At 54.4% G+C, this 24,078-nt stretch overlaps 2 protein-coding genes across 2 annotated transcripts; both read right to left on the reverse strand.

Moving 5' to 3' along the window:
* Positions 1–4,444: 4,444 nt before the first annotated feature.
* On the reverse strand, positions 4,445–4,884 carry TCIM (transcriptional and immune response regulator). Its single transcript, XM_065747127.1, has one exon. The coding sequence runs from the start codon at positions 4,826–4,828 to the stop codon at positions 4,508–4,510; it is 321 nt and encodes a 106-aa protein (XP_065603199.1). The 5' UTR covers positions 4,829–4,884; the 3' UTR covers positions 4,445–4,507.
* Positions 4,885–17,726: 12,842 nt separating this feature from the next.
* IDO2 (indoleamine 2,3-dioxygenase 2) lies at positions 17,727–23,160 on the reverse strand. Its single transcript, XM_065747187.1, has 10 exons — positions 23,047–23,160; positions 22,217–22,312; positions 21,720–21,839; positions 21,509–21,627; positions 21,273–21,287; positions 20,666–20,765; positions 20,461–20,578; positions 20,233–20,284; positions 19,129–19,277; positions 17,727–18,171 (listed from the first exon to the last, which is right to left on the reverse strand). Exons 1-10 carry the CDS (start codon positions 23,143–23,145, stop codon positions 17,822–17,824), a joined length of 1,218 nt encoding a protein of 405 aa, XP_065603259.1. The 5' UTR covers positions 23,146–23,160; the 3' UTR covers positions 17,727–17,821.
* Between the last annotated feature and the right edge of the window lie 918 nt (positions 23,161–24,078).

Below are 24,078 nucleotides of genomic sequence, written 5' to 3' on the forward strand. Positions count from 1 at the left end.
GCGGATGGTCGGGGAGAGGTGTAGGTCATTTTCTTTTAATCTGATCCACAGATAATTAATTTCACAAAGTAGATAAAGCAAACACAAAGCATTAAAAAGCTATTTTATGTCCTGGCCAGTTAGCTGGGGAAATATGCTTCTTGGCTTTGATAAATGTCTCCAACATCACAAGGCATTTCTGTGTACTTTTTATTGCAGCTAGGATGGACAGCACTTTGGGAGGAAGCTGGTTGATGGAACTGGGATGAAAGCAATGTATGTTTGGCAGCACTCTGCAGAATGCATTCAAAGTTTTCCCTCTGTCCAAACTGCAGCTCCTGTGGCTGATGTCCTGCAGCCCTCGCTCAGGGCAGAATTCTGACACAGCTCTCAGTGCTGGCTCTGTCCTTGAACTCTCCCAGCCCTCCGCAGCCGTTCTGCACATGGGCTCCAGGACAGCTCTCAGTCGAGGAGGGATTGGTGCAATTCGGAGCCTCCCCAGAACTCTGACAGAGGTGCTTGGATGGGCAGTGCTTTGTGGGGTGACAAAACAGCACAGTGTGCTTTGCAGTTTGGGAGAGACAGAGAGTTTGTCTGGGTCTGAAATTCTTTACCAATTGGCAGAACTTTGAACAGAGGCCCAGCTGGAGAATGTGAACAAGCATGTTGCATTGGCAGGTTTTTTTTCTTCCCTTTGGATTATGCAAGTCAGTTCAAGTCCATATATTCGGTGCTTGGTCCCTTGGTATAGACATCACAATGTCGGGGCAGAAATCAAGCGGGCTGGGAAAGCACCTGTATTGTGTCGAGGTACTGTAAGACATTTGTATGCCAGTTTGTCTACTTCTTTGAGGCGTAAAAGCACCTTTGGTTTGTGAAGATGATGGCTCAGAAAGATGTCCCCTATGTTAAGATTCTGATCATAGTTTAACTTTTAATTTTTAGCAGAGATAGATGGCAACTGTGCTCTCCCCTGTTGGCTACAGTCCTTTGGAGGCTTTTCTCCTCCTAAACAGCCTCCATCTATCACTCCAAAATGGCACTGTAGCACCATTTTGCTACTCGTGAAGCATTTGTGCTCTGAAATCCCCGGCCAGCCCTTTGCTGTGAGAACTACACTACCCTGCCCATAAGCAGCGTGCATCCCTTCAATTGCATTTAACATGATTCATAGCAGCGATGCCCCGGTGCAGCCCTGGCTGAAATGTGCTCCGTCTGGCAGTGAGCTGGCTCTGGGTGCGGGGTGCTGTGTGCTGGCACTGCCCTCCCAATGGGTGCTTTGTGCTCAGCTCCTCGCCCACGGGTGCTGATCCCTCTGGGTGCAGCCAGGCAGCTGAATCACCCGTTTGCTTTTGTACGTGTGGGTAACACAGACATGAAGCTCAGCTCAGCAGTCAATGTTTAACTCACCCATTGCTCAACGCGAGGGACGGCTGCATGGAGGTGTGCAGTGCTGTGCTGTGCTGGAGCACCCTGTCCCTGTGCACAGCCACGGCCCTGCTCCCATTGGACTCTGCTCCTGCAATGTGTGTTTGACAGAAGGTCACTGTCCCCACTGCTGGGACATCAGGGAACATCCCATTTCTTTCCAAAGAAAGCTGCTGTGTGAGCTGTATTAGTGGATGATGGTGAGGTGGGGATTGGTGTCAGATGGGGTCAGGGATTGTGACACTGGAACTGAACTCCCCTTTGCTGTTCATCTCCAGTGTCCAATGAGCTGCTCACCCCAGTTGGGTGCTAAGGTCTTCTGCTTGGTTTTCTCCCTGCTTCTCTGCCCATTGCTGACCACAGAGACCCTGCTGGGTGGCTCAGGCTGGGGGTGTCCCCTCGCCCCTTCTCCTGTGGCACAGCACTGTAGAAGCCAGATAAAATTAGCTTTTGGGACGCATGTTCCTCAGGATGCTGCGACAGAGGGACACCCAGTACAGCCAGTCTGACTCACAGAGAAGAATAAATGGAAACGCCCGGCTCCTGGAGGGAGGAAATACCTTGAACAGGCTCTTTCCTCTTTTTGTTGCGTGGGGCGACAACGGGCTCTGTGTCTGGCAGGAGCATTTCTGAGCTGTCCCATGAAGGCAGCGCACGTGTTTGGACAGACACTGAGTCTGCAGCAGCAGCAGCTCTCAGGAAGGGCCCCGGCACAATGAGGGTGCCCTGCCCTCGTGCACTGTGCTGGGATCACAGAGCAAACTGAATGACAGTTTTGGTGTGGGCATCTGCTGTGCTCAGCACAGCCCGGAGCAGTGCAGCCCTGCTCAGCAGGGGGAGGGAGAGTGCCTGCAGTGTTTGGGCACTTCTGCTCCAGCTCATTCACAGCTGTTTTGTAACAGTGAGTTGTAGTTCGTACCCAGCACACTGGAAGATGCACTGCTGTTCTGGCAGGTTTGTGCATCATGAGCAGAATGTGGGCTGAGACCATGGAAAACCACCTTTCTTAAACGGCATAATCAAATAAGCATGCAGCTTTTTGGTAAGCAGCTTTTATTTATCAGGGAAGTCACTTGAGCCAACAATTTGGATGCAGTGAGACAAGAGGGACTGTAAACTCCAGAAGTCGTGGGATTTATTGATCACACTATACAAGTGCCCCAGAGCAGGGATGTCTGGGCAGCAGCAGCTGCTTTCATTGGCACTTCTTCCAGTCTGCCACGATCATAACTTCCTTCGGATGCCCCTTGGCAGCAGGGGTCAGGGCAGCACGGTGCTGGCAATGCGAGGGGCTGCAGCAGGAGCTGGAGATGCTGTGCTGGCGATGTAGTGCTGTCAGCACTGTGCAGACCTGTACCCCACCACCTGAAGGCTTTGGCTGTGCATCGCCTCACTGAGCTTCTGTGTGGAGTGCTTGTTGCATGAGAAATGGCTCTGATGGGAAATCCTCCTGGAGCGGGAGGAAAAGCTGCATCACAGAGCCTGGGGGTGGATGTGAGCTCACAGCCCAGCTGCCCGGATTCGCCTTTTTTGGAAGCAGTCACTCTGAAACACTTTGTTTTGCTGCAGCGGTTTCTGTGAGGACGCACCGTGGGTCGGTGGAATGGCCGAGTGCTCTGACAGCAAAGCAGGAAAAGCAGTGATTGCTCGTTGTGCAAACCTCACTTTGAAGCAGATTTTCCTGAGCCAGGGCCCAGGGCTGTGCCCCCAGAGCTCGGGCTTCTCAGCTTCCAGATGTGGTGATGCGGTGCTGCCGGGGAACGTCTGCATCTGCTGCAGCACAGAGTAAATAATCACAGTTAGCCATTCTCATAAGCAGAGTAAGGGATTCTTTCTTCTCTTCCCTGTCCTCTGGGCAATCTGTAGTTCGAACTGTAGGATAAAGCCCCCCTGAATCTGCTCTTTGAAACTGTTTTCACTTTGTTGCTCTAAACAGAGCCATGGGAACATTTATTTTTCGGGCGAGGTTACTAGAGGGTGTATTTAAAAATAGCCAAGACTATTATTTATAAATATTTTCTACATACTTTATCATGATGGTACTGAGTAACCACTTGAAAGTCCAATTCTGCCTCCGCAGTGCTCGTAGTCCCCCTCTATTGGATCAGGGCTTTTTTGGCTGCTTGAGAGCTAAGCCCTCCCTCTGTCTGCTTTGCAGGTATAATGGTCCCTCTGGGAATGGCAGAAGGTGAAGCTCTGGTTCTGCTGGGCTGGGTGCTGGGGTCTCGGGGGGGGGGGCTGCTGGATGGCAGCAGAGCCCAGGCCAGGGCTGTGGGTCGTTACAGAGGGGTGTAGGCAGACTGCTATAAAACAGAACCTGTAGGAATAGCCGAGAGAGGATAACCCCCCTCCTCCTGGAGAATTGAGCATTTCAGACGAGAAATTATATTCACGTTATAATTTATTAAATTTCAGGTTGCCATATGAAATAAATTATAGTCAATATAACGCTAACGTTGCCGTAAAATATTACCATGGAGTACTTTGTCCAATATCGAATGTAATCAATACAAATACGAACTGCAATTACGGTGTTTAAATATTCATGTTAATGGGAAGTGAACAAAATATTAAGGCAATTCACAGTAAATTCAGGGAAATCTGTCATTATTATTGCTTTTGTGCAAACAGTTCTTAATGCGTGCACACTGCTGGAGGGAGGGAAGGCACAGGCGGGCGCTGTCCGCAGGGCAATGCGTTCCCTGAAGGCTGAAGGCATCGCACTCACACGATGCGTTTTAACAAATGCAGAGTGAGGAATGATCAGTGCCTGGAATCTCCGTTCCACGGACAACAGCGAGGCTTAGAAAGTTTCAAACTTCAGCTAATAGTTCAGGCAGGCGAAGCAGACGGGCGCCGTCGGCTCACGTCACTGCTGCAGTGTCCTGGGATGCAGTGAGTCGGTCCTCTCTCAGCGGGCACGGCAGCGTCCCAGCAGCAGTGGTGGGCACACAGCACTGGGCACTGCAGCGTCCCATCCCGCCTGCAGCGCCGGGCAGCAGCATCCTGCTGGCAGCACCGGGCACAGCAGCAGCTCGGGGTGTGCTGCCTGTGGCAGCCTCGTCCCAGAACGTTCTCCTCTGTGGCTGCTCCCTCCAGCTCAGTGCACTTTGATGGAGTATTTCGGGAACTTCAGGAACTGGAGGAGCTTGTCTTTCCGCCTTTGCTTCAGAGCCATTAGCGCTCTTGCTTTCTCCTCCACGTCCTGGTCGGTGTCGAGGATGATTTTGGCTCTCTCCTCCGCCTTCTTGTCCCCGGAGTGCTTGAAGAGCTTCTGCAGGGACTCCTCATCGACACTCTCGAAGATGTTGGCCACGGCTTTCTTGCGCAGGGCGGTGTCGAAGCGGTAGCCGTGCACCGATGGGCTCACTCTCAGCGACGTGGACATGGCTGAGGCCGTTTTCCCTCTCTTTGCTTTCATCTACCGCCGCTGCCCTGGGGTTCGCCTTCTGCTGGAGGGATCTGTGCGGTGCGTGCGCTCTGCTCGGCTTTTTAAAGGCACTCCGAGGGAAAGCGGGGAGCTCAAGTTACAGCGGTGAGGTCACGCTGATGTCAGCACTGAACAGTCACAGGCGAGTTTAACATTTAAGTTGCCAACCTTCCTCTGTCGTGCAACCAAGTGGAACGCTTTGCTGTGTTTCTGTGGTGGGGATGGTTTCTTTGCCCCGGTGCAGAATGGGCTTTGCACGACCCCCAGCACTGCTGTGCGTTGGGGCTGCGCTGGTGGCCTCTCCTTGTGCTCATAAAGCTGTGTCAGCTGCACCAGGCTCCAGGTGAGAACCTCTGCGATGCCAGGGAGGGGTGTTAGCTGTGAGCCTGTGCCTGCGGGTGTGTTCTTGCCTGCATCTCGGACAGACAAAAGTGCAACAGAGCAGTGAAAGCTGCTCAGGTCTGAGCAGGACATGCTTCTGCTGCTTCCCAGATGGCACAGGTCATGCTTAGTGCTCACAAAGCTCTACTTTCTAAGTGGCAACTGCTTTACCAAAGGAATTGCTCTGTAGTGTCTTCAGCAGTGACTTTCCTGAGCCATTACCACTGCAGCTGCACACATCAGGGCTGCAGGTGAAACCTCTGCCCCACCCCGAGCTCTGTGCTGCAGCCAAAGCTCTGAGCGGTTGGTTGCTCTGCTCCTGCCTCGAGCACCTTTTGCTCTGATGCCCAGCTCAGCGGTGCAAATGTGAAATGTAATCACTCTGAAGGCACCCCACCCGTGCACCCCAGCCCCAGGCTTCCAGCTCCCTCGTGCTCAGGATGTGGCTCTGGGTACGAAGGTAGCTCGAGGCTGGGGGCAGTGCTTCTGCTCAGCGCGGGCCGGATGCTGCAGAGGCACTGTTTAGAAAACTCAGTTGCTTGTTTACCAGCCATGGGATGACCCCTGTTACTCATTGCCAGAAGGACACCACAACCAGCCTGTGTCTGGGCACCCACCCCCGGGGGTTCCCTTGTGACAGAGCAGTGGAGGTGACGGATGGCTGCAGCAGGAACGCGGTGCTGACGCTGCCTGCTTGCACGTCACTCCCGTTGCCTCCTCCAAAACTTTGGTCCCTGCAAGCAGAGCTGAGCAACACATCCACGCACGGCCCTGCAGGACCCCATCTTGCAACCGAGCAGCTCTGGAGCCTGAGAGGAGCACACCAAGTCTCCGTGCAGGGCCTTTGTGTGGCAAAGAATGGAAAATAGGAATGACTGTGGGCTGTGCTGCTCGCTGGACAATGCGAAACAATCGTCAGTCCCCAGCCCCGTGCGCTGAGACAATAACTGAACCGGTGCACTTCCTTCTGGTGGGGCTCTTTGGCTTTTTATCTTTAGGAGAGGGAGTAGGTTGCACTTCAATGTTTGACAGCTTTCCTCTCTGTGACTTCAGGATCGCGACCAAGAGCGGCACACCCTGGTGCTGCATCCTGCTGGCCCGGGCTGCTCCTGTGGGGCTCTCCTGCACGTGCTGGGGCTCTTCCTCCCGTTCTGCTTCGCTGCGTTGCATGGACTCCTTCTTGCAGTTTTGCCAGAGTTTCTTTACGATTCGGTGTCTCGAAGGCTACCTTTGCAAAACCTCACAGTTCTCCTCCTGCCAGGAGAACTGAAAAGCCTCTCACCACGTTGTAGCCTTGCTGGATTTGAGAGGCACACATCAAGCGGTGTTTGCTCAACATGTGCAGGGTAAATCCACCCTCAAAACAGGGCCTTGTGCCGTGGCTGGCTGCTCTCTCTGCCCATGAAGAGCAGCGTGTTTTATCACTGCTCGCTAAAATGAAGTACATGGGGGAAGCAGCAGAAAGGACAACTGCTGCCTGAAGTGCAGCGTGGGGAAAATCTGCCTGAAAAGTGTCCGACCCAACTGCCAAACCCACTTCACTGTACACTTGCAAAGGACTTAGGACACAGTCAGCACCAGGAGAGCAGCGAACGAGCGCTCCTTCTGCACGGTGTGATTCCCCTGGCTGAAATCAGAGCTCAGGAGTGTTAGCATGCCCACGTCCCTGCGCTCCGACCGCACACGGAATCACGCTGCAGGTATCTGCAGAGATACGGCTGAGGGAATAGATTAGCAATATTTATGGCAGACACAAGCTCAGAAAAGTATCTGCCATGGAAACCGAGAATAAAACTGATGCTTCAGGAGTAAGACATCAGAAAGCTGCCAGGATGAAGAATGCATTTTGTGAGCTCATCTTGCGTCGAGCAGTAACAAATGCCTTTGTCTCTTCGAGCTTCTCTTCCCACTTTGCATAAATTCAGTTGTGTTAAACTCTTAATTGAGAGATGAAGCATGCCTCATCTGGTGGGTTTTTTTCCTCCTTTTTTAATATTGCTTTCCCAGCAATGCCTGGGAGGAATTATTCATGTATTGGGTTGGAGTGAAGCTTCAGACACGACGCGATTCCTATCGTAGCCCTCCTGCTATTATTGTATAATTGCTTCATGAATGTAAACGCTCTGTTTCACACATTAATGGGAGGATTAATTCCAACCCACTTTTCTGTCTCTGCAGAACAGTTTAGCCACAGCCCTAATTGTGCTCCGCTTTTCAGGACGTGATGGGCCCGGAGGATCCCTCTATAGGGCTGTCAGCAGGAGGCTGGGTCTGGGTTTTGGGGTCCTCCTGCAGCAGCCAGCAGTGCCCCTGCAGCAGAACCCCCCTCCCGCTGCCCCATTGCAGTGAGCACCAGTGCTGCTCCCGGAGCATCTGCAGCCCCATAGTGCTGGATTGCAGCTCTGCAGCTGGGAGCTGCCGGTGCCTTTGCCCCTCAAACCCAGAACCTGATCTGCCTTTGTGCAGCAGTCCAAAATCACTCCAAACAAGGCAAGTTGGGATGCTTTGTGTTTCGTGAAAGCATGTTTTGCATAGCTTTCCTTTCACTAGCCTGCCTGAGCCTGCATGGCTTGTGACATCACCTCGGTATTGACAGATGCAGCAGTCCCAAAGAGTGCTGGTGCTGGAGAAGTCACAGCCCCCAAGAAGCAAAATACCATTGTTCCCTTGGAGAGATTTTCAGGAGTGCTTCCAGGCCCTGCAGGATGGAGAGAAAGAACTGAAGCTGGGCTGAGCTGCTCACACAGCTCCCGAGGGCTGTGGGAGGGCAGCAGGCATCAGAGCAGGATGGCATCGTGCTCAGCACTGCCAGCACAACGCGAGCAGCTGCTGGTTCTGGCAGTCGGGATGGAATAAGGAAGCAGACCTGTGACAGCTCAAACACGGGGGTGGGAGTGCAATCAGGGGCACCAATTGTTATCAGATTCATTGGCCATAAGGAATTTAGCTGTAATAGATTCAGAAAAAAAAAAGAAGAAGGGAGCCAGCCAACTTACCCTAACAAATGGAGCTTTCTGCCTTTAGAACTGCAGTGAGCTGTTAAACCATGTTACCTTCCTCATAAAGAAACAAGGATTAACTCTCTAATCTTTGTTTGGCAAAGTCCTATCTTAAATATTCAGAAATAGAGCGTTTAGAAGGCTTTGGGACAGAGGAGAGAAGTGAAATTATAGCCTTCGAACCCACATGGGCTCTGTCTTTAGCTCACGTGGGGCTCACGCCTCGGTGCAAAGCAAAGCTCTGTGCTGGAAAGGCATTGCAGCGTGGTATTGGGGTACTGGGGTTCCCTTTGGGAACACAAGGAATCGCCTTGCAGTCGTTTAGAGGATAGATCTGAGATTCTGGAAGTGGCTGTGAGCTGAGGGCAGCCCTTTCTGCCCACCCTCCCCCTGGGCTGGTGCACCCCGAGCCGCAGCCTGCTGCCCGTGCAGACTGCAGGAGCTCTGCCCTTCTTAGGAGCGATACCACCCGCTCACAGCTTCTCTGCTCTTGGCTGAGAAACACATCTGGGGGTGCACCCGAAGTGCTGTGGACGGCTGGAGGTGAGGGAGGAACCAGTTCATCACGCTCCTCCTGGGAACCTGTCAGAGCTCCGTGCACACGTGTGGCAGCACCTGGCCCAGCTCCAGCAGCCTCTGCACGGCGCCCTGCTGATGTGCACGGATCCGTTGTTGGCTTTGTTTTGGTTTGTTTTGTTTTTCCCTTTATCGATTTAAATGTTGTTGTTTCTTTAACAGTACCTGGGAACCTTTGTCCCCCGATCGCAGTGCAGTCTGTGCTCTTTGCTTATAAAATCAGGGAATCCACTTGGCCACGTGTGTTCCCAGTGCCTACCTCGTGCTCTCAGATGGAGCTGCATGTTCCCATTGCAGCTGTGCTGCATGCAGCTCGATTGCTGGGAAAGAAGAGTTCTCAGCTCAGTTCCAAACCATTCTGCTCACAAAACTGCCTAAAATATGGGGAAAAGCCCAACATTTCTCACTCCAGAAGACGTGGTTAGGTGCGATTCCATCCCGAGAAGCTGTCAATGGGGAATAAATGTGCACCAAGTCTGCTTAATACTTCTCCTCCTCTACGGCTCCAGGGAGCAGTGCTAGGAGAGAAGTGACCCCTGGGAAGCGATGGCACAGCACACACAGTGTGCATCTCTGGTGTGAGCAGCTCCATGTCAGGCACTGCAGTGGGGCTGAGAACGCTGCTCAGCTGCTGCTGGAGGGAGACCATATAAGAGTAAAGTCTTTGGGATTCTTGATAATGAATGTCTCCTCGTTTCTCATAAATTCCCTGCTAAATATACGATCACTGAGTTAATAACGCAGCGCAGGACATAATGAATAGCCACTTACAGTAAGTAAATCATTCCTGTGATGAAACAGAACAGAAAGAGAAACTTCTGGCATCTCTCAAAGCCTGCGTGCTTCCAGGGAAACCTTGAGTTCAACAGCGTGATTTCTGGAGAAAAAGGCTCCGTAGGGTGTGGGGCTGCTGGGATGGGGAGGCCTTCCCAGTGCCACGCTGCGTGCTGGCACAACAGCTGCTGTATGGGTGCAGTGCTGAACAGCTGCAATGAGCAGTGCTGCCCCGGGCAGTGGTGGGTGGGGGCCCTGCGTGGTGCCCTGCTGCTCCCAGGGGAGCGGGGCAGCGCTCAGTGTGCTGACTTCAACATCTTCCTCCCGCGCCGGGCAGGCTGAGCGTGGAAGTTCAGACTTCCAGGCACGAACGAACTTCTCTTTCTCTGCCGAGTTTCCTGTTTGATCTTCCTGGAGCTCCCGACAGCTGGAGCAGGGCGACGGCGGCGGCTGTCAGACAGCACATTGTCTGCAGTGAGGGGACGGGCTGGAGGAAATCCTGCTGGGGATAACGGGCGTGGGTCTGCAGTGCCCCCCACCCCGGGGCTGCCACCCCCTCTGGGCTGCCCTGCAGTGGGGCTGCGTGCCTCTGTGGCCGAGCACCTCACCCAAGGACACTGCAGGACACTGATAAGGGAACCCTGCAGGGACCGGTTTTCGCTCCTTATCTCGCAGCAGTGCCACCCAACACCAGGCAACGTCAGATCAGCTGCAGCTGTTTGGGTGTAATGTGTCTGTGGGGTTGGGGAACACTGAGCTGGGTGATGCTGAGGGAACTCATCAAATGGGAAAACACCCAGCGCTGCGCTGTGGGGATTTATTGGGAAATCAGTGGGAATGTAAATTGTGTGGGAGATCAGCCTGAAATTACGGTGTCATCAGTCTCGGGTTTCATTCCTTCAGTAATAAAAGAGTTCCTCCCAGAAAACAGATGGTGTTTGCCTCACTGTCACCCTCTCTTGTGGCCCAACAGCCTTCGCCCTGTAACCAATGAAAAGCGATTTCCGCACCCCCATGTCAGCGCTGCTCCTGGGGCACACCGCATCCCAATCCAGCTGCCGGGCTCTGCTGTGGCCATGGCACCAGCAGCACACGGGCATAGCACAGATGTCAGATGCTGGAAGCTGCTCTGGGGTGCTCCCAGCCCAGGAGATGCAGAGATGGGACCCCCACAATGGCTCTGTGCTGTCCCCAGCAGCGCAGCCCCATGGCTGAGGTCAGGTCAGGTCGCTGCGCTGTGTCAGTATTGGTTCCTATCACACGTCAGCTCCTGCTCGGGAGCAATAACAGAGCTGTAAAGCCCTTCCCCGGGAGGAGGAGAGGTGGTGGCTCCCAGCACTGGGCTGAAGTCCGCAGGGCAGAGCGGGGTCCTGCAGTGCTGCGCACCCAGCGCTGCACCCGATGCTCTGTGCTCCGGCAGCGATGCTTTCGAGAAGTTTCCCAGCAGTCGCTGTGTCTAATTACTGTAATCTAAGTGACTGATGCCTTGTTTACAAGGAAGCCTTGTCTTTGTTCTAGAGCTCTGCCCTTGAATCCTTGTCAAATGTCAGATCTGCTTTATGGATATTTTCATCTGTCTGCATTGTTTTATTTATGCACACAGTTCAAACAGTTTTAGTGCTGCAAGTTTATTTCAGCTCTGTGCCAGAGGGGAGAAAAGGGGACAAGGATGATGCCCTGTGCATGGATATAGGCATGGCCACACGGGCTCTGCTCCCATGGCAGGCAGGGAAGGGTGAAAGCATTTCAGAGCTGGGGGTGTTAACGTCTGCAGGGGACTCTGCTGCTCATGAGCACGGGTACATGGCAGTAGGAGCAGTCCTGGGTGTCCCCATGCAGCTCTGTCCCAGCAATGTGGGGGCAGCAGGGATGATCCATGCTCCACTCTGACGCCAAACACAAATGGAAGCTAAAAAAAGTCCTCCATCAGTAAACAGCACCGAGTGCGTCGCGGGGTTACCGAGACCGGTGAGCCCATCCACAAAAACCCCTCCGTGCTGCAAGCTGAGTCAGTTCCGGCCACAGTGAGGAGCGTTTACTGAAGCTGTTTAGGGAAAGCTGATGGAGAAAGTAAACAAAATCTGATGGCTGCCCCTTAGCACAGGGTCTGCTCCCCACTATCAGAGCGGCTCCTGCCTCCACCAGCACCATCTGCACGCAGGGAGGTGCTGATACCCCCAGGCACTGTGCTCGGCTGCATGCAGGCACACACCAAGGCTCTTGTTCAGCAAATTAATTGGGAAAAGAGCTGCCAGCCTTGCTGCCCGCTCGCAGCCTTGCAGGCCTCGTGTCCTGGCTCACCCCCTGCATGCAGCCCGTTCCCCTGCTCCTCGTTAGGGAAATAGTTTCCTCTGTGGTTTTCCCCCCGCGGGGCCCTGGGGCTGCTCTCTGTTGAGGAAAATTCTTTGATCAGTAGAAATTACACCAGGAAAAATATTTTCCATTTCTGTTAGGATAAAAATGGCTCAAGCAAATCATGATTGATTGCTGAAAATCTGAGGAACCCCGGTGCCTTTTCGGAAGGCTTCCTACTGTTCCTGCAGACAGTAAACACAGAACAGATTTAGCAGCAGAGCCCAGCGTGAGGCAGCCTCTCGCTGCAATAATAGCAGTGCCTTTTCTTTTTTCTATTTTTTTTTCCCTTTTCTTTTCCTTTTTATTTCAGAAATCCATTTGACACAGCTGATGGGAAGCGTGCCGCCGCTCGCCTTGCTGCACCGCTCTGCTGGGGATGCGGCCGTTGCTATTTGCTGCTGTTTATCCCGGTTTAGCAACCTCTGGCTGCATGACCAAGTGCAAACAGGCACGGAGCAGCGGCCCAACGCTGAGCTGATAAACCCGGGAGAGGCATTGTGTGAGCTCAGGGAGCTGCACCCAGTGCTGCCCGTACTGCACCCATCATGGGCAGCACTGGCGTGGCGTGGGCTGTGGTGGGGCTGCATCATTCCCAGCCGTCGTGGCAGAGCTTTCTCCGTGAAGAGATGCATGAAAAGGGTTCTGCCCGAGCAGCAGCACCACATTATATGAAACCAACCGGAGCAACTGGAGAGCTGAAGGATGGAGACATTGGACTATTGCTAATCGTGAAGTCAGGCAGTACTGCAACCAGCAGCAGTTGTCCCAGATGCCTCCTTTTGGTATTATATATGCAAATACAGCCATGACTTATTTATTGGAAAAAATCTGTATTTCGTAGTAATGGACTTTCTTCGTGGTATTTACTATTCAAACTACTGCAGCTCCTCATCCTAAAGAAGGGACCCGCTGTGCACGGCTCTGAGTAAATACAGGAGGAGACAGCCCTGCTCTCACAATGCTGAGACCAAAGTGTGTCCCCGCTCAGTGCCAGGGGTGAGGATACACGCGGCTGTGTGCTCCCAGCTCCACTAAGGGACAGCATCCGCCGTGCCCCCAGCCCGGGGAGCACGCTGTCCCGTCCCCACACACCCGGGTGTTTCCAGGCTCTGCAGGGCTGCGTGTGGTTACTGCACTCACAGTCCTAGAAGGAGGTTGGAGACCTTTGCCAAGCCCCGGCTTTGGCTCTGGCTGGTTTGTAAAGCTATTTTTATTCAAATGCTAATGCTTTAGTTGCTGGTTCTTTCTATTTATGAACGGCTCTAATGGTGAAAAGCTTTGTAAATGCTGCGCCTACCCTGGGGACTTGAAGTGAGCCCTTTCCCCAGGGCCCTGCACGCAGCCTCCAGCTGTCCTCTCGCTTCTCACTGCTTCTGGTTCCCAGCAGCGAGTCCATGGGAACACAGGAACAGCCTCCTGTGCTGGCTGTGCTGGTGCTTGGTGGCAGGGCCGGGAAGACACTGGCAGGGACACAAAGCAAGGAGCGTGTGAGACGGAGCGTGGCACAGCAGGTGGAGCAATGTGCACAAATGGTGGAAGCAATCCACGGGAGATGCTGCGCCCCGGGCAATCCCAGCACAGCCGTGCCACTGGGACAGCCCCTGCTCATCATCTCTGCGGTGATGGCTCTTCAATCTGTTCCTTATTGCTCTCCCTTATTAGGCATAATGTAGCAGCTCCTGTCTCCTCCTCCGACTGAGCTGCAATTAGCACTTTTGGGCTGGAGCCCTGTCCTTTCATCATATCTGGACTGTAGTCACTCTTGCCAAGATGAGCAATCCCCCAGGCAGTGATGGAGCCCTCTGCACTCCCTGAGCTTCACCCAGGCCAGGTGCTCCAAGGGATGCCATGCCCAGGGCACAGCATCGTGTCTCGAGCGAGCAGTGGTGCCAAGGAGGTCACGGCAGTTACGCTCTGAGCCCTCCTGTTCCTCCTTAGTGGAAACTGCAAAGCAAAGTTGGTTGTTACTGATAAATTGCTATGAGACCAGCAGCTGAGCCAAGCAGGAGAAAGACGAGTACTTGCCTCCCAGTTTGTCCCCTCTGGCACCAGACACAGGGGGGCTGTGGTGCAGGGACAGCTGCAGGAGGTTTTGGGGCTCGCTGCTTTTCCAGCAGAGCCGTTGTGCATGGGACCTTTGGGATGATGGCAGCAGCCGAGGTGCTACAGACCTCCTGGGCACTTAAGGAAAGTTGACCATGAAATGTTTTATAGCTTATGAGAAGCTCATAAGGCAGCCAGGACCTGCATAATGGTGGATTTTAATTACTTAGATATTGATGGACATCATAACTGTGCAGCAAACCACAAAGGGAAACCTGTGGCTAGAGGGGAGAGCAAGATTGATCTATGTGCAGCATATTAAATAACTCAAAATATTTGGAGCCTCTCCTGGCCCTGACTCCAGGAGCAGAGCCAAGTGTGATAAATAACGATAGGGCTGAGAAGTGTCTGGAATCCAAATGTTTGCGTTCTTGTTCGATTTCAAATGTTCACAGGAACAAAAGCTGTAGCAAGAGGCACAACACTGGGCTCAGTGTGCCACGGAGCAGGGCTGGTTGTGGCAGCTGAAGGGAAGGCAGCTCAGGGACTTCTGCGTGAGTTTTATGAAGGATGTGCCATGCTGTGCCGTGCCGTGCCGTGCTGTGCCATATTATGCAGTGCCACGCTGTGCTGCATCACGGCACTGGGTGGCTCCTGTGCTGTAGACTCAGTGGAATTTTGTGCATCACCCCTATTGAGGCAGCACCTCTATTTGTACTGATAAAGCAGATTGCTGTGTGGACAGCACTAATTTGGGTCTGCAGCTGCCATACTGGTTGTGGCTGAGGTCTATGGCAATGCTGCTGTGCTGAGTGTATGGGAACTGCTGAATCACGGCCTGAACCACTGATTGGTCACCTGAGGTGAGCACCGAGTTAGCCATGGGGGCACAGGTGAAGGTGATATACCTGTGTGAGTGGAAGGGGTGGAGCCTGGTTCCACCTCTCTCAAACCCCATTTAAGGGCTGACCACCACTAGGGAAGGATCTCTTCTTGGAGATCCCTCCCACGTGGAGTCCCCTGCAAGCCTTGTCATCATAAAGGTGAGCCATCTTCTCTTTGGTATTATCTGTATACTGTTTATATAGAACTACTTAAAATATACCATTCTCTATACTATTCCCTTGTGGAGTACCATCATTAGGAGTTATTTACCTTACAGCTGAGCATGCATCAGCTGTGTGGCAGAACCCCCCCAAGCCACGGGGCTGGCTGTTGTAGGAGCTGGCACAGAGCTGCGTGCAGCCCAACAACCAGTGACACCCTGCACCAGTGGGCCACGCTCCACTTGCCCAAATTTCCTGTGCTCTTGCAAAACGAGTGCGAAGCGCTGTGTTGTTTTCAAACATCTCCAGGCACACTGAATTATTGAAATGCAGTGTGCTTCCTGATGTAACGCATCTGAGACCTCAGATGTCTGCATCTTGTGATCAATAGTAGACAGCAGTGGTTTGGAAACAGAGAGGAATCAAAGCTGTGGCACAGCAGCTGTCCCAGCTGCCAGGAGCAGACAGGAGGGGCTGTGCATCGCGGGATCTGCACACACCCGATGCACGGAGCAGATCTGATCAGTGCTGTCACTGTGTGCTGCTCTCACGCAGCATTCCGAAAGATGCAGTTGGGTACTGTAGTGGAAAAGCAAAGTCATGGCCTGAAGGAGCACCTGGTGGGAAGGCAGGGCCATGCAGGGGAGCTCAGGTGCATGCAATGCACCTGAGTGACAGGAAGGGGTGGAGTCAGGATCCGCCCCTTCCCAGCCCCCAGTTAGGGGTTGGCAGTGGAGGTATCTTGCTGGAGATCCCTGCCTATCTGCGTCCTTTTATAGGTAAGCAGTTTTTTTTCCTTTATTTCTGCATCCACGTTTGCTCGGTGTGGGCTTGTCCTCATTTGCAGCAGTTGAAGACTGCCATCCTGCTATTATTGCTGTACTTTCCATCACATTATAGTGCTACAGGTACAGTGAGCCCTTCCTCTGCCCACCTGGGAAAGCTGTGGGGTGTGTGGTGTCTCTGCCTTTTCTCATCCCCAAGCAGTGCTGGCAGAGCTGAGGGCCACGCAGGGGGTCCCACGTCCCCTCCAACCCCCCTGGCCCATTTCCCTGTGAGAGCCCTCATTACACTTTGCATTTAGAGTGACTTCTTTTCCCCCTCTAGTTTGCTGTTTGCCTGAAATGGTCTGAAATGTAATAGCCCCAGACAATCATCAGTATGAAATATCTCCTACATAAAATATGCAGCAGCTATTCAGGAACGAAGATGGAGTGGAACGAGGGCTGCCAGAAGAAGATTTAGAGGCGCTGCCATGCTCCTATAGGTTGTTTACTGAAGATGTTTTCTCCTAAGCCCCAGCTTTAAGACTGCCTTTCAAAAGAGGGCACCAAATAAAATTTAGCAAGGAGCTTTAACAATTCAAGCTACTGCGAGCTGAGCTTTTTGTTGCCCTTATGGGAATGAAACCTCATTTCAAAGGACCTTGACTTCCTTCTGATAGTGTGGGAGAAGTGGCACTGCCTGTGCTATTTTTGCACACAGACACTGATTGGGTGTGAAACCTGTCTTTGGTGGCTGTGCCAGCAGACCCAGGCAGACAAAACATGGATGTGCATGGCCTGATTTCCCCTGGTGTGTTGGGAGATCTGGGGGTGCTGTCAGTGAAGCCAGGCCAGCTGGGCAGCAGGCGATGTGGGAAAAGCTTCCCCAGTGATCTTGGCACAGACGTGACTGTGTGTCCCCATCTTGCACCCTGGGCTGGGGAAGTACAGGGCTGCAGCTTTGTGTGCAGCCCCAGAGGGCCCATGCTGCTCTCCCCATCCCAGCTGGCTTCGGGTGACTGGAGCACTGCTGTGACAGGGCAGTCTGTGCCTGCCAGCAGACACCCTGTGAATAATAGTGGTCTGTCTGTGGCTGCAACGTCTGTTTGGTATCACTGCCTGTTACTCAGCCTGGAAGCAGGCATTTCAGAAAGCAAAACTGTCTGACACAGATTCATTAATGAAATGCAAAGCAACCAGAGCCCTATTTGTAGACTTGACAGCTTGCTGTTTCTAACCCAGGCACTACAGAGCCCTGGAGTATCCTGGAAAGGACCACAAGAATCACTGCATGCGACTCCTGGTGCCCCGTGGGTGCTGGGAACCGCTGGGCTCAGGACGGTGCCCCGACCCTGCTCTGCATTGCTGTGCTCCACTGCTGTGCAGGCAGGAGGAGCTGTGCCCAACAGACTCAGGTCTGTGTGTCAAAGGCTTTGGGTCACAGTGGGAAGTGCTTTCCTGCAATCCGCTGGTGCAGCCAGCACTCCCAAAGTGCAAACTAACTAATGTTTTATCTGCTTTCTCCCCACCTTCCCCACCTTTCCTGGGCTACCGGTGATGCTTTTGGCAGCTCGCACCCGGGCAGCTGCACAGCACCGGGAGAAAAGCAGCTTTCTGCTGCCACCTCGTGATGGCAGCGGGCTCTCAGCTTGGGGAGCGCGTTTGTGTTCCTGGGGGGGTCTAGGGAGCTGCCCTGTCACAAGCCCAGCAGCACGGTTCGTTCCTAGGAGCTGCAGCTTTATTAGGCCGTGTTATTCCTGCAGCTGAGCTGCAGTGTCAGTGTCACAGAGGCCATAGGGTGGCACAGTTCCTGCAGGTGCTTGGGGTCTGTGCTCCCTGAGTGCTTCGGGGCAATGGATGGCAGCACTCTCCTCCCTCGGGCAGGTCTGTGTTCAATGCAGAGTGGAATCACGAAATCCTGGAGGGATGCTGCAGGGTCAGCAGTGGGGAGGAGTGAGCTGAGGTGTGCAAGCAGGAAGGGCTGCAGCCCGAGCCCCGACCCCCGTGCTTGTCTACAGGTGTGAGCACTGCGCAGGCTGCCAGGAGTCAGGCGCTGATCAGTCCCTCCCTGGTGCTGTCCCTGACGCTCTTCAGGAAGATGAAGATGTGTGACCCTCCGGTGCCCTTGGCCTCCAGCGCAGCCGGGGGCTTCCCAATGGAAGCAGCCTCCTGCTGCCCGGCCTTGGCCTTGGCCACGGCGATGTACTTGGTGACGATGGCGATGTGGTGGGACCTGAAGTCCACCAGTGCTGTGATGCAGTGGTTGAACGCCTCACGGAGCCGTGTGTCTGCAGAGCTGAGGATGTGCTGCCGCAGGGAGGGGGCCCCGCTGATGTCCTTGATGAAGGCGCGGTGGGGACGGGGCATGTAGTCCCTCATCCTGTGCAGGAACGCGGCTGCAAAACACCAGCAGAGACATTGGGAGAAGTGAGGCACTTCTTTAGGTGGAAATATTGGATTGCTTTCCCCTTTCTTGTTTGTTCCTGGAAGGTCTGCCTATGCCCTTAGACGTTAAACCTTTAGAAGTAGGTGTGATGTAAATCAAAGGGAAAGGAGATGCAGAAGGAGGGGTCTCTGTCCACAGCCCAGTGCAAGTGCTCTCCAAGCAGTTCCCAGCTGGCACTGCCCCTGCCTTCTCCTCCCTCTTCTGAACACCTCTGGAAAAGCTTTCACCTTCTGGATCCCCGAGCACAGGAGCAAGCAGAGGCTGAGCCCCACTGAAGTGCGGTGCTGGGCCCTACCCCAAATGCCCCCAGCAGCCTCCTGCTGGCTGTTCCCCTCTGCCCCTGGCACCAAGTTCTGCTGTTCAGTACCAGCAAGATCCCTGCACACCCTCCTGTCCTCAGCTCTGAGTGCATTAAATTAATTGAGAAGCAAACCCGTATTAGGTCAGTACTTCATTAGCGTTGGCTTTAACCCTAAGAGGCAGGTTTTAGGCCTTTGCTCTCGGCATTTAGGTATTATTTGCCATTAGGCTGGCTTTGCTAATTTCTGATAAACACATTCAGTTGTGGGCAGAGCGATGTGAATGGATGAGCTCAGTTACTGGCAGGGTGCTGGCGTGCTCCGCTCCGCAGCTCTGTACCCATATATAACCTCAGCAAAGAGCTGACGTGCAAAAAACAAAGTCTGTTCCTCCGGGAATTTATAGCAGCACGGAAGAGTGTGCCAGAGCCTGGTTTATAGACTTCCTCATATAATGTACTGGGGACAGCCGGAGGCTGTGGGAGGGCTTTGGAGGATGACGGGTGCGTGGCCCTGGTACCTGCTGCGGGCACAACGGGCACTGCACGGGCTTGGTTCTGTGCCCCTGCCTGATCTGCTTCAATAAAAGGGAGAAGTGTTTGACTTACTGCTCTCCTGGCTGTGGCGGATCCCCAGGAGCTCATCAAACACGTGGAGCACGGAGCTCTGCGCCGCGCTGCCTCCGGAGAACGCCATGGGCTGCTCAGAGACGCCCTCATAAAGCAGCCCCTGGGGCATGGCCGCGTTGTCCCGCCAGCTGCACGGACACGGGCAGGTCAGCACAGCCGGTGCTGGGCTGCAGGGAGTGACCCTGAGCTGGCAGACAGAGTGCTGCCTTCCTGCCCGTGGCCGTGCATCCCTCCCCCATCGCTGCGCCCTGCGAGCCGTCCTCAAACGTGAGATAAATTTGGGAACAGACACATCGAGGTGCACGGCAAGGTCGTGGTGCAGGGAGAGAACCGTGGCTATGTGCAGCGCTAGGAGCCCCAGGGCTGCGTCCCCATCCGCTGCCTTCATTTCAGCACAGAACGAGCTGCAGTGTGATTTCCTCCCTCTCATGAAAGATGCCCATCCCCAGCAAGGCCTCCGAGGACTGGGCTGCCTCCCCCTCTGCCATTACCTCGCAGCCGTGCCACTCTGTGTGTGTGAAAATGGATAAGTGCTCTCTTACAAATGGAAAGAGGCGTTATAATTTCAGAGCCACAATGTGCCTGGCACGAAAATATCTCCCGACCTCCTGAAGAATGCACCGTTTCGTGGAGCTTTCGGCGTTGGCTGCTGGGGCTGTTTGACTGCAGGAGCAGATTTTGCTCAAATTGCAGAGAAAATAAATAGATTCATTATCGAATACCTTAATATTTTTAGCTCTCCCAGGGATGTATTTATAGTAACCTTTACTAGTGGGAAGTTCTTATAAGAAGAAGGGAATTCAAAGGCATGTTTTTCCAGGCTGATGACCATCGAGACAAGGTCAGCTTGGATAAAAAAAAGTAAAAATGAAAGGAACATCATCAGGACGCGTGGAGCCTTTTGACTTAGGAATGCTGAGATATGCTGAACAGAAATAAAAATAGAAACCCTCTGGGAAGGCCAAGAGCAGAGCAGTTGGTGATGCTGGCATCCCCACGGGGAGCTGGGGGACAGCAAATCCACAGAGCTGCACTGATGCCCTGACCAGGTAACTTGGGTGGAGGGAAACGCACCCCACTTACCCAGAGAGGAAGATCCTGATCACGGTGTAAAATACTGCTGGATCCACGTAATCTAGGTGGAAATTAGACCAGAGGTGTTACTGTGGGGAAAAGGCAGGTGATGGCACGTGCTTCCAGGGCTCGCCAGCACGGCTTGGGGAGTTGCTCTAAGGGCTGAGCACGGTGCATTCACACCATGCATCCAATGCACCCAGAGGGTGCTGTCACCCGTGCACCCACTCCTGGTACCGTGCATCCGCTGCAGGGCCTTGCCCATGTCACCAATGGCCGCTGCCAACCCCAGCAGGGCTCGGTGCAGGAGCTCGTTGTCAAGATGCCTGAGGGCACGAACGGCCTGAACGGTTGCCTGCAAGGAGAGGAGCATGAAATGATGGGCAGAGATGTGCCCTGATACTTCTGGGGTCAGGTGGCTGTGGGGGTTACAGCAGCCTACCTTGATGCCAGGCACGGCCGCCTTCTCCACCAGGAGTGTAACGAGGATGAATCCACGCAGGCTCTCTCCTCCAGGCAGTGATACGATGGGCTCCAAGTTCCTGCAGGACAGCCAGCATCTGTATCCCTGCCTGTCCCCAGCCCTGACACCACAGGTGTGGGGTGGTCAGGGGCTGAGCTCTGCTGCAGCAGCTTGCACTGAACATCTATGCACTGCTGCATCCCAGAAACGGGAGAGTGGTTTGAGGATCTGCCTGCCCCAGTGCTGGGCAGCACACAGCTCACTCCCTGGGGCAAGAACCGCCGAGGGGCAAAACGTCCCACACCTCGAGCACAGGTAAGCAGGGATCTGCTCTGCTCTGGCTCTGAGGGAACCCAAACCCTCTCCTGGCAGCACTGCTCTGCAGAGGCAGGAGCAGCTGTTGTTCTGCCATGGCCAATGGTGCTTTGCTGCTGTTGTTGCAGTGGTATCCTGAGGACCGAGTTGTTTCCATTGTGTACTGGGAGAGAGAGGTTTACCCCAGCAAAGCCCTGCAGTGTGGGAGCACTGCGCCAATTGAAACAAAACTAATGCTGTTAGAAAATAAATAAGCATCTTAAATACTTACTCAATTTCCAGAGGCCTGGAGGCATTTTCAGCATCGATGGCAAATACATGTGAAAGGGGAGAAGCAGAGAGAGAGGGATGTTACAAACGGTTGTGGGGGGCTCCAGCCCTTGGCCGCTCACCCCTGCGTGTGTTGTAGGGCAAAACCCTTCCCTGGCCCTTAGCCATGGGGCAGCCCCTGGCTGTGGTGGCCCCACATGGCTCAGGGTGGGACAGGAGCCGCGCTCGCCTGGTTACCCGCTGGGATCCTTCCTCCTCCAGTTGGCCAGGACAAAGTCTGCATGGCTGAGGATGGGGGGCAGCCCCAGGGCCTGTGACACCTCCCAGAAGGGGACAGCCAGGTTGCAGGGCAGCACCTGGGGCACAGAGCACGGCCCAGGGCTTTGCACCAGCTCTGGTACTGCCCCCGCAGGACGGCTTTGGCCCCCAGAGCAGGATCTGATGTTACCTTCATGGTGCCCTCCTCACCCTCCTGCCAGACGTAGCCCATGGTGAGGAAGCTGAGCACCAGGTGGGCCAGGTGTAGCTCCTCACATCCTCGGAGGTGCTGAGTGTTCAGTTGAGGCATCTGACAGAGACCCCCACGATCAGCAGGCAGTGCTCAGGACCCGCGTGCTCCCAGCCCAGCAGAGCCCTCCTGGCACCTCGTCTTGCACATCCCAGCCCCATGCTCTCCCTGTGGATATCCGTTCTTTCCCTCCCACCCCTGCAGGGTTTGCTGTGGATGGAACTGTAATGAATCCTGGTAACCCTTGGGATCTCACTGCCCTGCACTGTGAGGTGCCCCAGCAGCTGTGCACCAAATGAAGGCTTCGCTTTTGCATCGCACTGGTGATGCTGGTGTAACTCCCGGCTGAAAACAAGGCTTTGCATCGACCTTCTCAGACCCGGCTGCGTCAGGTTGAAGTGTGAGAGCACACCAAAGCTGGGTGCAGGCACACGTACCTGGCGGATGCGTGCACGGAGCTGGTGGCTGGCGATCAGCTGGGGCAGCTCACGGGCAATGTCCATCCAAGGGCTGTAGGGAGGTGGCAGCTCTGTCTGGGGAGATGCCAGGAGGGAGGGCATCAGCACATCCCATGCTGGGGACCAGCGAGCCCCTTTCTGGGGCTGGGAGCTTGATCCTGCTCAGGGCACAGAGGCCTGGGAGATAAGCACAGCCCCGGGCAAAGTCTTTGGTCACTGCAAGACTGCACCCGGTCACGGCTGCTTCGTCCTGGTCGGGCTGCAGTGCAAAGCAGCTGCAGGATGGTGAACAGGAGCACGACGGCAGTGCTCCCCTGCGTGGGAAAAGGTTTAGTGACAAAGGACAGGAGCACCCATCCAGCCCGCAAATTGCAGCTAATGGCTTGTGTCTGGTTCCTCCACTTGTAATAGCAGCCCGTGTGATTGTGAGCTAATGGACGATAAACAAGTGTCCGCCCGTCCCTGGGAGCTCCCGCTGTAAGCCGCGCCCGGTGACAAATGGCACCGCTCACTGCGCGGGAGATCTGCCATCTAAATTCCCTCCTCGTACTCGTGTAAAGCACTGTAAGTCCACAGCCACTCTCTGAACTGCAAAGCTCCTGCTGCTCTCCCCTGCGCCGCTTGCTGCAGATGCTGTGATCATTTTAAAAGCGAGGAATGTCTCCTATGAATCTGCCCAGGCCAAAGTCTCACGTGCACTCCTCACTGGTTCCATAAACTATTGTAAAGCAGAGCTAAGTGGTGACCCAGCTCTCGCCAACCCCAACGTCTGCCACGTCCCTTAGCACGAGGGCACAGCCGTGTCCTACCAGAGGGTTGGGCAGAAGGAATCCGTACTCCTCCGAGAGCTGGAAGCGGCTCAGCACCGCGGGCAGAGGGCTCTCCTCCTTCTCCTCCCCGGTCTCCATCCCCGCTGGGAAGCGCTGTCCCGCTTTGTGCTGAGCCAGCACCGTGCCCCGGCCCCGAACCTTGTCCTGGGGGGTGCCCGTGGCCGGAGGGGCCGAGCAAACACGAGTAAAGGTTGCTGATAAGCCAGCGCTGAGCTCCAGCCCCTGCAGAGGGGGCGGGGGCTGAGAGCTGTGCCCCCAGTATGGGGACATGGGGAAAAGCTCCAGCATGGCATCCCAATGGTGTCCTCCCCCCAGGACTGAGGATTTTGTCCTTGGGGGAGTGGTGCGTGCACCGATGGAGTCCTCAGCCCTGGGCTTGCACACGGTGCTGCTGATTTATGTGCTCCTAAGAGCCCCAGCACAGCCAAGGTAAATTAAGGGGAGCCACAGCTGAAGCTGCTGCCACGCAGTAAGTGCTGCATGGCAGGGAGTAAAGCTCCCAACGTCACATTTCATGTCAGCTGAGGATTAATCTGCGTTTCCAGCTAACTTCTTAATGGCTGAACACGAGCTGAGGTTGTCATTAAATTCCCACTGCCAAAGCACAAGGCTGTAATGATGGATTAAATGTGCATTAGTGGATGGCACGCTCTCCCCATGGTAACAGCCCTGAAGGGGACCAGAGCAGAAGCAATACACAGAGGGAGCACCTGCACCCTGCCCTGCCCCGCAGGGATCACAGGCCTCGGGCTCCAGAAACACCTTTTATTGAACGACACACACAAGGACTCAGCCTTTCCCTGCCCCTCAGTCGGGCTCCAGCCCCCAGCCCGGGGCTCCATGCTGCTGCTGCTGCCAGTTGACCCCCACAGACATCCCTCGTGGCTGCAGCCTGCTCCCAGTGCGGGCAGACAGAACAGGGATGCCCACTGGTCACTGCCCACAGCCCCTGGGGTGCAGCACAGAACCACCAGAGCTCCCAGAACACAGCCTCCATTCACGAGATCAGCT

The sequence above is a fragment of the Cyrtonyx montezumae genome, unplaced genomic scaffold (genome assembly GCF_038088225.1).
Source record: "Cyrtonyx montezumae isolate F1298 unplaced genomic scaffold, pur_monq_1.0 scaffold_42, whole genome shotgun sequence".
Classification (NCBI taxonomy): domain Eukaryota; kingdom Metazoa; phylum Chordata; class Aves; order Galliformes; family Odontophoridae; genus Cyrtonyx; species Cyrtonyx montezumae.

Bases quoted from the DNA above. Each gene is read 5' to 3' on its own strand.
- TCIM (XM_065747127.1), bottom strand. From the start codon at position 4,828: ATGAAAGCAAAGAGAGGGAAAACGGCCTCAGCCATGTCCACGTCGCTG.
- IDO2 (XM_065747187.1), bottom strand. From the start codon at position 23,145: ATGGAGACCGGGGAGGAGAAGGAGGAGAGCCCTCTGCCCGCGGTGCTG. The intron at 20,285-20,460 runs GTACCAGGAGTG...ATTTCCACCTAG, and splicing joins GGCCCTGCAGCGGATGCACG to ATTACGTGGATCCAGCAGTA. The intron at 19,278-20,232 runs GTAAGTGGGGTG...GTGTCCGTGCAG, and splicing joins ATCAGGATCTTCCTCTCTGG to CTGGCGGGACAACGCGGCCA.